This window comes from Nerophis lumbriciformis, linkage group LG01, assembly GCF_033978685.3.
Source record: "Nerophis lumbriciformis linkage group LG01, RoL_Nlum_v2.1, whole genome shotgun sequence".
NCBI lineage: Eukaryota > Metazoa > Chordata > Actinopteri > Syngnathiformes > Syngnathidae > Nerophis > Nerophis lumbriciformis.
Genome location: NC_084548.2, coordinates 66006999 through 66020000, shown reverse-complemented (window position 1 = coordinate 66020000; position 13002 = coordinate 66006999). Strand labels below are relative to the sequence as shown.

The window sequence follows — 13002 nt, the reverse complement described above, 5'->3', positions numbered from 1 at the left end:
ATATTGTGATTAAAATGTACTTTTTTATATGACAAATGTCACCATTTTTGCATTAAAAAGTAATACTTTTACATAAGAAACAGTAATGGTTTTACGAGAAAATATTGCAATATTACAGAAACCGAAAGAATATAAGAAATTGTTCCCAGTTTTATAAGAAAAAAGTCGACACATTGTGAGAAAAAGACTACTTTTAGTTTTTTGTTTGTAGTTGGTTTTTATATTTCATTATTTACTTCAAGTTATTACAGTATGTCTCTATATACATATTTATTTTTATTAATTTTGGCCAAAGGGGGTGCATTTCAATGTCTTACGCACACTTGTTATTTCATATGTTGACCAGAGGGGGAGCACTTTTAAAAGCGACACACAGTCAATGTGGAAAATCCCTCCTTTTTGGGACCACCCTCATTTTGATAGATGTCACCACCAGGTGTGCTAATGAGACATTCTCTATTAGATGCAATGTTATTGGGACCATGATTTATGTCATCACTTGTTCACACCTCCTCATATGGAAGATACTTTTCCTTCTTGATATCTCAAGAAGGGGATAAATACAAGAACACACACACACACGGCAGTCATACATTTGCGTTTTGTGCCGACTGCAGGGTTGTGTGTCGACTGCAGGCCAGCCAGAAGCAGAGGGCGGGGCCTGTCCTCGTTACCGTGGGAACAGGCCCCCCAGGAAGGTCCATCATCAACTTCAGCTATCAGGTGAGGGCAAGTCGGACACGCTGGGAAGAAAAGCGAAAGGAGCAAAGTTAGAACGCTGTCGTCTTCAGGACCCTCGGATCCTGGACCTGATCCCTAAAAGAGGTCCACTTTCTGGAGGGACCCGGTTGACGGTCAGAGGACGACAGCTGCTGACGGGCCACACGTCCAACCTGAGCGTCTTCCTGGGGTCACACCCCTGCTACACGTGTGTGCCACGCCCACTTCCTGTTCCTACTTTGTGTTCCTCGGTCCTACTTTGTGCTGGTATAACAGGGTTTGTTACTAGAACAGTTTGTATAATGAAGCAAATTATAACCTAAACATGAATAATTGGTTCCATCCTGGACAAAAGTCAAAATGTTGATCTATTAGGATTGAAATACTACGCGCTAAACAGCACGTGCAAACTATAAAACAGTATGTACTATTAGTCGCCGCGCTGCGTTTGATCTACTAAGACTGCGTATGCATTTTAGGGTTCGCCATGGACACACTCATTTACTGGACATTCTGTGGCGTTTTGCTTTGTTTTCAAACATGCAGCAGACACGTACCAATTTTTATGGGCATTTTAGAAGCAGTGCATCGACAATGGAACCCCGAAAGTGCGCTCATGGGGGAGCGTGCGCTGGAATGTTCCAGGCGCACAAGAAGTATTTTTTTCATACAGTGTAAAAGAGAAAAACTAACGTGAAAATGATATTGTTGAACTGACAATTTGTCTAATATTTTATTTTTGAGAGTATATATATATATATATATATATATATATATATATATATAGTCGAGGTTTCCGTGGTTTATCCGTTATACAGTGCGGAATATACGTTAGGTCAGGAAAAAACACAGAGGCTATATCATCCCTACAAGCCTGTTTCGCAAGATTTTATAAAATAAAATGAAATCCCCTGACGAGCAGGGAAACCTGCGAAATAGTATAGTTCATGAATTTTACTTTTTGAAACCGATACCGATAATTTCCGATATTACATTTTAAAGTATTTATCGGCCGATAATATCGGCAGTCCAATATTATCGGACATCCCTACTTTAAAAGTTGTATATAAGTGTTAAAATGAAGACAACACGCGATCTAAGTGTCTATATTAGTTATATTAGCCTACTATCAAAATGACTCTAAAAGTCTTATATAAGTGTTATAATGAAGGCAGCACATGATGTAAGTGTCTATATTAGCCTACTATCAAAATGACTTTAAAAGTCTTATATAAGTGTTATAATGAAGGCAACACATGATGTAAGTGTCTATATTAGCCTACTATCAAAATGACTCTAAAAGTCTTATATAAGTGTGATGTGTCTATATTAGTGTGATGTGTCTATATTAGTTATATTAGCCTACTATCAAAATGACTTTAAAAGTCTTATATAAGTGTTATAATGAAGACAACACATGATGTAGGTGTCTATATTAGTTATATTAGCCTACTATCAAAATGACTTTAAAAGTCTTATATAAGTTTTATAATGAAGGCAGCACGTGATGTGTCTATATTAGTTGTATTAGCCTACTATCAAAATGGCTTTAAAAGTCTTATATAAGTGTTATAATGAAGACAATACATGATGTAAGTGTCTATATTAGCCTACTATCAAAATGACTTTAAAATCTTATGTAAGTGTTACAATGAAGGCAACACATGATGTAAGTGTCTATATTAGCCTACTATCAAAATGACTTTAAAAGTCTTATATAAGTGTTATAATGAAGACAATACATGATGTAAGTGTCTATATTAGTTATGTTAGCCTACTATCAAAATTACTTTAAAAGTCTTACACAAGTGTTATAATGAAGACATCACATGATGTAAGTGTCTATATTAGCTATATTAGCCTACTATCAAAATGACTTTAAAAGTTTTATATAAGTGTTATAATGAAGGCAACACGTGATATTAAGTGTCTATATTAGCTATATTAGCCTACTATCAAAATGACTTTAAAAGTCTTATATAAGTGTTATAATGAAGGCAGCACATGATGTAAGTGTCTATATTAGCTGTATTAGCCTACTATCAAAATGACTTTAAAAATCTTATGTAAGTGTTATAATGAAGACAACACATGATGTAAGTGTCTATATTAGTTATATTAGCCTACTATCAAAATGACTTTAAAAGTCTTATATAAATGTTATAATGAAGGCAACACGTGATATTAAGTGTCAATATTTACTATATTAGCCTACTATCAAGATGACTTTAAAAGTCTTATTGTCAAGTTATGTTTTGTTTGTTTGTGCTCTCCCCTAACTTGAAAGGGGTTTTGACTTTTTGACATCCCTTCTCTCCACACGTGCTTTTGTCCATGATGCCGCACCCCCTTGGCTGGGATTGAAACCGAAAGTTAACTTTGTGTATGTGTTGGACACACACATACACACACACACAAATCATACCACTCTGCCTCGGTTAATCTTCTTTGCGACAGTGTCGACAACGCTGTGGATACTTTACTGAACGTTCCGAACCCCCGTATTGTTTTTCTTCGGATTCAAGTTGAGCGAGCAAAACTGGAAAAAAAAAAAAGTTGCAAAAAGGTAGCACACTGAGTGAGGAGTGTGCTGCCGGGCACAAAATGGCTGCCGTGCAGGTACACAATAGGCTATTTTCTGTGTTCCCACTGCTGGTCTGACGTGTTCTCGTGTGCTTCAGACTGGAGGAGGTCAGCGACAAGCAGCTGGTGTGTCAGACTCCTCCCAGGAACCAGACCGGCAAAGTCCTGGTCCGGGTTTTGTTCGGTAAGGCGGAGCGTTCCAGTCCCAACGTGACGTTCCGCTACGTGGAGGACCCCGTCATCACCAACGCCACGCCCACGGAGAGCTTCTACGCGTAAGGAGGAAACCTCGCGGCGGTCTGTGTCGCGCGCGTGCGAGCTGATGCCGACTTCCTGTGTGCTCAGCGGCGGGCGTGTGGTGGTGGCGAGCGGCAGGAATCTGGATGTGGTGCAGCGGGCGGTCATGTCCGTGTGGGTGGAGCCCGTGGACGTCCAGAGGGTGCGGCGGAGACGACGGGTGGCCCTGCTCAGCGCCAGGCAGCAGGTGGTCTTCAACGGCACCATGGAGACGGTGTCCGAGCGCTGCGCCGTCCTGTCCTCCTCGCAGATGACCTGCCCCACCCCTGCGGTCCCCCCGGAGGTCCAAGTGAAGGGCGTCTGGTTCCAGATGGACAACGTGCGAGTCCATTACGAGAGCATCAAGGTACGCCTGCAGCTGTCCCATGTGTCTGCAGAGATTCAGGTCTGTCCTCCTCTCAGGGCAAGACCTTCACCTACCATCCCAACCCTCGCCTCTTCCCTCTCAACCGAGAAGCGCCGGACGCGCCGTATCGCTTCAAAGCCGGCGGCGTGATCGCCGTGGAGGTGAGGCCTCGTCTGGTCCGCCGTGTCTCGCCTGAAACGTAACTCTGATGTCGTCCACCAGGGCGAGGACATGACGCGCGCCATGTCCAGACAGGAAGTGACGGTTCTGCTGGGAGACCAGGAGTGCGAGGTGAAGACCTTGGACGGCACTCACCTGTACTGCGAGCCTCCCGCGGTCCAGCCAATGAGTGCGGACGACAGCGGCGGTCTTCCCCGCCTCCAGGTTAGTTTGGACTCGGGATGTAACGGGAAATGGTACAAACCCCACAACGTTGTGTAAATGGTGAATAAAAACAGAATGCAATGATTTGCAAATCCTTTTCAACTTATATTTAATTTAATAGACTGCCAAGACAAGATATTTAATGTTCCAACTGGATAACTTCGTTATTTTTTGCACATATTAGCTCTTTTGGAATTTCATGCCTGCAATATGTTTCAAAAAAGCTGGCACGAGTGGCAAAAAAGACTGAGAAAGAAAAATGTTGTCCTAAACGACCCCTTTAATGCACTGTTTCTTAGCGGGGCAGGTCCCCATGTTTTACACATACAAATGGATAAATAAATAAATCTTGACGTGAAAATAAAAATGTAGGGGGAAAAAAATAATAATACTTGAAAGAAAAAAATGTTAACGTTGAAAAAAAAATTACATTTAAAAAAAAAAAAACGGGGGAAAAAAAAATGCAAATCGTGAAAAAATTAATATTAATAAAAAGAAAAAGAAGAAAAAAAACCTGCCAAAAAAAAAAATACAAAACGTGAAAAAAATTAAAACCAGACAAAAATAAAATAAAAAACCTGAAAAAATCCCGTCCCCTAGAAAAATGTAGTCCTAAACAGCCCCTTTAATGCACTGCTTCTTAAATAGCAGGTCAGGTCCCCATGTTTTACACATACAGATGGATAAATAAATAAACCTTGACGTGAAGATAAAAATGTAGGGGGAAAAAAATAATAATACTTGAAAGAAAAAAATTTTAACGTTGAAAAAAAAAATTACATTTAAAAAATAAAAAAAAAAGTGAAAAAAAAAATGCAAATCGTGAAAAAATAAATATTAATAAAAAGGAAAAGAAGAAAAAAAAACTGCCAAAAAAAAAAAAACGTGGAAAAAAAATAAAACCAGACAAAAATAAAATAAAAAACCTGAAAAAATCCCGTCCCCTAGAAAAATGTAGTCCTAAACAGCCCCTTTAATGCACTGCTTCTTAAATAGCAGGTCAGGTCCCCATGTTTTACACAGACAGATGGATGAATAAATAAACCTTGACGTGAAAATAAAAATGTAGGGGGAAAAAAATAATGATACCTGAAAGAAAAAATTTTTAACATTGAAAAAAAAAAATTACATTTTTTTTTTTTTTAAACGTGAAAAAAAAAATACAAAACGTGAAAAAAATAATAATAATAAAAAGAAGAAGAAGCCAAAAAAAAATACAAAACGTGAAAAAAGTTAAAACCAGACAAAAATAAAATAAAAAATTAAAAACCTGAAAAAATCCCGTCACCTAGAAAAATGTAGTCCTAAACAGCCCCTTTAATGCACTGCTTCTTAAATAGCAGGTCAGGTCCCCATGTTTTACACATACAGATGGATAAATAAATAAACCTTGACGTGAAAAAAAAAAAAATGTGGGGGGAAAGAAAAAAAAACTTGAGAAAAAAAGTTTTAAATGTGAAAAAAATATGAAAATACCTGAAAAAATCTCGTTCCTAGAAAAATGCTGTCCTAAACAGCCCCTTAATGCACTGCTTCTTAAATAGCAGGGCGGGCAGGCACCCATGTTTTATACATACAGATGGATAAATAAATAAACCATGACGTGAAAAAAAAAATTTGAAAAAATAAATACAAAATGTGAAAAAAAAATAATAATAAAAAGAAGAAGAAGAAAAACCTGACAAAAAAATACAAAACGTGAAAAAAAAACCAGACAAAAAAATAATTAAAAATTAAAAAATCCCTTCCCCTAGAAAAATGTAAATGGTAAATGGGTTATACTTGTATCGTGCTTTTCTACCTTTTTAAGGAACTCAAAGTGCTTTGACACTATTTCCACATTCACCCATTCACACACACACATTCACACACTGATGGCGGGAGCTGCCATGCACAGCGCTAACTAGGCCCATCAGGAGCAAGGGTGAAGTGTCTTGCTCAAGGACACAACGGATGTAACTAGGATGGTAGAAGGCGGGGATTGAACCAGTAATCCTCAGATTGCTGGCACGGCCACTCTCCCAACTTCGCCACGCCGTCCCTCGTCCTAAACAGCCCCTTTAATGCACTGCTTCTTAAATAGCAGGGCAGGTCCCCATGTTTTACACATACAGATGGATAAATAAATAAACCTTTACATGAAAAAAAAAATGTGGGGGGAAAGAAAAAAAAACTTGAAAAAAATATATTTCAAAACGTAAATTTTTTTTTTTATATGTGAAAAAAAAATAAAAAATACCTGAAAAAAATCCCGTCCATAGAAAAATTCTGTCCTTAACAGCCCCTTTATGCACTGCTTCCTTAAATAACAGGGCAGGCCCCCATTTTTTACACATACAGATGGATAAATGAATAAACCTTGACGTGAAAAAAAAAAAAACTTAAAAAAAAAAAAAAAAAACGTGAAAAATAATAATAATAATAAAAAGAAGAAAAACCTGACCAAAACAAAACGTGAAAAAAATAAAAACCAGACAAAAAGTATATAATAAAACCCTGAAAAAATCCCGTCCCCTAGAAAAATGTAGTCCTAAATGTGAAAAAAATTAAAAATAAAAGTGAAAAAAATAATTTACCTGACAAAAAAAAAAAAAGTGAAAAAATCCCGTCCCCAAGAAAATGTTGTCCTAAACAGCCCCTTTAATACGGTAAATATCATCGCGTTTACAAGTGTTACCTTCATGGTCAGCAGTTTAGTCGGTAAATATCATGGCATTTACAAGTGTTACCTTCATGGACAGCAGTTTAGTCGGTAATTATCATCGCATTTACTAGTGTTACCTTCATGGTCAGTAGTTTAGTCAGTAAATATCACCGCGTTTACTAGTGTTACCTTCATGGTCAGTAGTTTAGTCGGTAAATATCACAGCGTTTACAAGTGTTACCTTCATGGTCAGTAGTTTAGTCTGTAAATATCGCGTTTACTAGTGTTACCTTCATCGTCAGTAGTTTAGTCTGTAAATATAACCGCGTTTACCAGTGTTTCCTTGATGGTCAGCAGTTTAGTCGGTAAATATCACCGCGTTTAGTAGTGTTTCCTTCATGGTCAGCAGTTTAGTCGGTAATTATCACCGCGTTTACTAGTGTTACCTTCATGGTCAGTAGTTTAGTCGGTAAATATCACCGCGTTTACTAGTGTTACCTTCATGGTCAGTAGTTTAGTCGGAAAATATCATCGCGTTTAAAAGTGTTACCTTCATGGTCAGTAGTTTAGTCGGTAAATATCGCGTTTACTAGTGTTACCTTCATGGTCAGTAGTTTAGTCGGTAAACATCACCGCGTTTACGAGTGTTACCTTCATGGTTAGTAGTTTAATCGATAAATATCACCGCGTTTTTTAGTGTTACCTTCATGGTCAGTAGTTTAGTTTGTAAATATCATCGCGTTTACTAGTGTTACCTTCATGGTCAGCAGTTTAGTCTGTAAATATCACCGCGTTTACTAGAGTTACCTTCATGGTCAGCAGTTTAGTCAGTAAATATCATCGCGTTTACTAGTGTTACCTTCATGGTCAGCAGTTTAGTCGGTAAATATCACCGCGTTTACTAGAGTTACCTTCATGGTCAGCAGTTTAGTCGGTAATTATCACCGCGTTTACTAGTGTTACCTTCATGGTCAGTAGTTTAGTCGGTAAATATCACCGCGTTTACTAGTGTTACTTTCATGGTCAGTAGTTTAGTCGGGAAATATCATCGCGTTTAAAAGTGTTACCTTCATGGTCAGTAGTTTAGTCGGTAAATATCGCGTTTACTAGTGTTACCTTAATGGGCAGTAGTTTCGTCGGTAAATATCACCGCGTTTACTAGTGTTACCTTCATGGTCAGTAGTTTAGTTTGTAAATATCATCGCGTTTACTAGTGTTACCTTCATGGTCAGTAGTTTAGTTTGTAAATATCATCGCGTTTACTAGTGTTACCTTCATGGTCAGTAGTTTAGTCGGTAAATATCATCGCGTTTACAAGTGTTACCTTCATGGTCAGTAGTTTAGTCGGTGAATATCACCGCGTTTACTAGTGTTACCTCCATGGTCAGTAGTTTAGTCGGTGAATATCACCGCGTTTACTAGTGTTACCTTTATGGTCAGCAGTTTAGTCGGTAAATATCACCGCGTTTACTAGTGTTACCTTCATGGTCAGTAGTTTAGTCGGTAAATATCACCGCGTTTACTAGTGTTACCTTCATGGTCAGTAGTTTAGTCGATAAATATCACCGCGTTTACTAGTGTAACCTTCATGGTCAGTAGTTTAGTCGGTAAATAACATCGCGTTTACAAGTGTTACCTTCATGGTCAGTAGTCTATTTAATTTTTGCACTGTATATATTTTTGCACCGGTGACCTGGAGTTGGTCCAATAAACGTCACCAACTCCAAATCTGCGATGTTCCTAATAAAGAGGCACGTTTGTTTGTGGGCCCCAGGTGCTGATGGGACACCTGCAGGTGGACTTGGGCACGGTTCAGTACGACGGCGACTCTCTGCTGCCCCCCATCCCGCTGGCCGCTCAGATCGGTCTGGGGGCGGGGGCGGCGCTCATCATCCTGTCGGTGCTGGTCGTCATCCTGGTGTACAGGTGAGCCGGCTGGCCGTCTCACGCCAAGACCGGCACGCTGACGGTTGTTTGTGCCGCAGGAGGAAGAGCAAGCAGGCCCTCAGAGACTACAAGAAGGTCCTGTTGCAGTTGGAAACCTTGGAGATCAACGTGGGCGATCAGTGTCGCAAGGAGTTCACTGGTCAGCAAAAACCTCGCCTCGGTTCCGAAGTCCCGGGCGGGCTTTTAACCGTTTGCTTGCTCCTTTCCCCCCCGTGCAGACCTGATGACGGAGATGATGGACCTGAGCAGCGACGTGGGAGGACCAGGTCTCCCCCTGCTGGATTACCGCACATATGCGGAGAGAGTTTTCTTCCCCGGCCACCAGGCGGCGCCTCTGAGTCGGCACCTGGATCTGCCGGAGTCCAGGAGGCACACGGTGGAGCAGGGCCTCCGTCAGCTCAACAACCTGCTCAACAACCGGCTCTTCCTCACCAGGGTGGGCGTGGCCACCGGCGGGGGTCGTGGCGGCTGGCGAGCGGCCAACGGCTAACGTCCGCTTCCTGTCTGCGCCCTCAGTTCATTCACACGCTGGAGGCCCAGCAGGGCTTCTCCCAGCGCGACCGCGGCTACGTGGCCAGTCTGCTGACCATGGCGCTGCACGACAAGCTGGAGTACTTCACCGAGGTCATGAAGACTTTGCTGCAGGACCTGGTGCAGCAGTACGTCGCCAAGAACCCCAAACTCATGCTGAGAAGGTACGGCACCTTATCGAGAGCTGGAGCATGCTAATGTTAGCCAGCTAACTTTTTTTTTTAGATCATTTTTCAGCTGTATATCTCAGAGTCATGTACCGTGGTCCTTGACACATTCGAACTGTTAGCATGCTAATGTTAGCAAGCTAACTTGTTTAGATAATTTTTCAGCTGTATATACAGAGTCAAGTAACTTGGTCATTGACACATGCTATTGTACACATAAGCATGCTAACTTTTTAAGCTAGTTTTACACCCGTACATCTTAGACTCACATACCTTGGTACTTGACGTATGGTAACTGTTAGCATGCAAAAACAAAAAAAAAGTTAGCATGCTAATGCTATTAGCATGCTAACTTTTTTTTTTAGCTAATCTTGCAGCCGTACATCTCAGAGTCATATAACGTGGTACTTGACACATTTTAACTGTTAGCATGCTAATGTTAGCCAGCTAACTTTTTTTTGGATCATTTTTCAGCTGTACATCTCAGAGTCATGTAACGTGGTCGTTGACACATGCTAATGTAATGTAATTTTTTTGTTAGTTTTAGACTCACATACCTTGGTACTTGACACATGGTAACTGTTAGCATGCTAAAAAAAAAAAAAGTTAGCCTTTTTAACTAATCTTGCAGCCGCACATCTCAGAGTCCTATAACGTGGTACTTGACACATTTTAAGTGTTAGCATGCTAATGTTAGCAGGCTAACTTGTTTAGATAATTTTTCAACTGTACATCTCAGAGTCATGTAACTTTGTCTCTGATACATGCTAATGTTAAAATTAGCATGCTAACTACAGCAAGCATACTTTTTATTTTTTAGCTTATTTTGCAGCCGTACATCTCAGAGTCATGTAACTTGGTCGTTGACACATGTAACGTGCTAACTTTTTTAGCTAATTTTGCAGCCGTACTTCTCAGAGTCATATAACGTGGTACTTGACACATTTTAACTGTCAGCATGCTAATGTTAGAAAGCTAACTTTTTTAGATAATGTTTCAGCTGTACATCTCAAAGTCATGTAACTTTGTCTCTGATACATGCTAATGTTAAAATTAGCATGCTAACAACTGCAAGCATACTTTTTTTTTAGCTTATTTTGCAGCCGTACATCTCAGTCATATAACTTGGTCGTTGGCACATGCTAATGTTAAAATTAGCATGCTAACTTTTTTAGCTGGTTTTACAGCCGTACATCTCAGAGTCATGTAACTTGGTCGTTGGCACATGTAGCGTGCTAACTTTTTTAGCGAATTTTGCAGCTGTACTTCTCAGAGTCATATAACGTGGTACTTGACACGTTGTAACTGTCAGCATGCTAATGTTAGTAAGCTAACGTTTTTTAGCTCTACATCTCAGATTCATGTAACCTTGTCTCTGATACATGCTAATGTTAAATTTAGCGTGCTAACTTCAGCAAGCAAACCTTTTAGATTGGCTTATTTTGCAGCCGTACATATTGGCACATGCTAATGTCAACATTAGCATGCTAACTTTTTTAAGCTAGTTTTACAGCCGTACATCTCAGACTCACATACCTTGGTCTTTGACACATGCTAATGTTAACATTAGCATGCTAACTTTTTTTTTAGCTAATTTTGCAGCCCTATATCTCCGAGTCATATAACTTGGTACATGACACATGTTAACCATTAGCACATGCAGCATGCAACTGCATATTCTAGTTAATGATCAGCTTGATTAGCATCCCATGTTAGCATGTTGCTAATATCTATCTGAACACGTTGTACTACATGTTCTGTGACCTTCCAAAGCAGCGGCGTCCAAATGTATTCATTGAGGGCTGCATGCTGAAAAATTTTGGAAAAAACTAAACAAAAAAACCTGCTTGTACAAATGACTTAGTATTTATCAAACAGAAGAGACGTTTTTTAATGCGCAAAAATGATGACTAAAGTGGTAAAGCTGTATTTGCAGCTGCACTTACATTTTATTGACAGTTTATCGAGCAAACATATCACTATTATTTATTATTGATTTAACTTAGTTTTTAAGAGTCCCTTGATAACATGGTTTCATATCATTTGACACGGTCATAAACTGTAATATGATTATTGAATTCGATTCAAATCAAGTGTAAGATGACTAATTAGGGACCAAGTCCCTTTGGGACAGAGGACCCTATTGTATTTATAGCGTTTTATTATTATACCTGCGCCTCTTTGAGTTGTAATTTGACCCCCTTAACATGCGTCAAAACTCACCAAATTGGACACACACATCAGGACTGGCGAAAATTGCGATCGAATCAAAAAACCAAACCCCAAAACTCAAAATTGCGCTCTAGCGCAGAAAACACAGACAAAACTGCCTGTAACTCCTAGTAGGAATGTCGTAGAGACATGAAACAAAAACCTCTATGTAGGTCTCACTAAGACCTATATTTCGTACACTGACAACCCTCAGCAAAAATCAACAGGAAGTTTGCAATTCCCCCTTCAAAACAAAAGTTGTGTAAAAACAGTCACCTTTTTTCAAACATTATCTCCTCTGAGCGCGTTTGTGGTGTCGGCTTCAAATTAGCCCAGGAGAGAGATGGAACCCTTCTGATTAAAAGTTGATGAAAGAGTTTTAATTACTGCTCTGGTTTGGATTTTATGAGCCCTCAGAGTCGGTCCCGTCCATCGCTGCTCGCAGCTTTAATTGGGTGTTGATATTTAAGTGGGCCTTGAAATGTTGGGCCCCGAGGTCAAAAACGTAAAGAACCCCTGGTACACAGTATCCAGTTTTTTCAAATATGTGTCAAGTGTGTTCCCAAAAAGCATGTCTCCATTATCTAGCAAAGGCATGAAAGTGATCAGGATCAAGCGTTCCTAAAAAAACAGGACTTGTTTTTTAAAAAAAAATCCCAGTTTGATTTTGAAGCTTTTCAATGTCTGATTTAAAAGACAAGTTCTCGTCAATAACGATCCACGCGTACTTAAATGTCGTGACCATTTCCAGTTCAACCTTATGAGCGGTTGATAATTTTGGAATGTTCAATGGCGGTCGTTTGCCATTTGAAAATAACACCACCTTAGATTCCTCTGCTTTGTCAGTTGGTACTGAACAACATCAAAAGCAGACAGCGGGAGCTACAGCGGAGGATGACCGTGTCGTCTGCACAAAAATTGACGCATTATCACAGAGGTTATTTACATAGATGGGAAACCAAGTGGTACCTCAGAGTCTTGTTCACGAGTGGGGGAAGACTGGATCGTGAGATCGACAGGCGGATCGGTGCGGCGTCTTCAGTAATGCGGACCCTGTATTGATCCGTTGTGGTGAAGAAGGAGCTGAGCCAGAAAGCGAGGCTCTCAATTTACCGGTCGATCTACGTTCCCACCCTCACCTATGGTCATGAGCTTTGGGTTATCACCAAAAG

At 39.9% G+C, this 13002-nt stretch overlaps 1 protein-coding gene across 3 annotated transcripts in view; it reads left to right on the top strand.

Annotated features, from left to right (window-relative positions):
• plxnb3 (plexin B3) overlaps positions 1-13002 on the top strand; it is a 128621-nt gene that overhangs the window by 99114 nt on the left and 16505 nt on the right. For all 3 annotated transcript variants that reach the window (XM_061924442.2, XM_061924435.2, XM_072914482.1), the window contains 10 exons: positions 618-723; positions 792-928; positions 3402-3578; positions 3649-3946; positions 4003-4107; positions 4169-4330; positions 8749-8900; positions 8960-9060; positions 9140-9357; positions 9438-9616. In XM_061924442.2, coding sequence (XP_061780426.2) covers positions 618-723; positions 792-928; positions 3402-3578; positions 3649-3946; positions 4003-4107; positions 4169-4330; positions 8749-8900; positions 8960-9060; positions 9140-9357; positions 9438-9616 — 1635 coding nt within the window. The remainder of the gene's footprint in view (positions 1-617; positions 724-791; positions 929-3401; positions 3579-3648; positions 3947-4002; positions 4108-4168; positions 4331-8748; positions 8901-8959; positions 9061-9139; positions 9358-9437; positions 9617-13002) is intronic.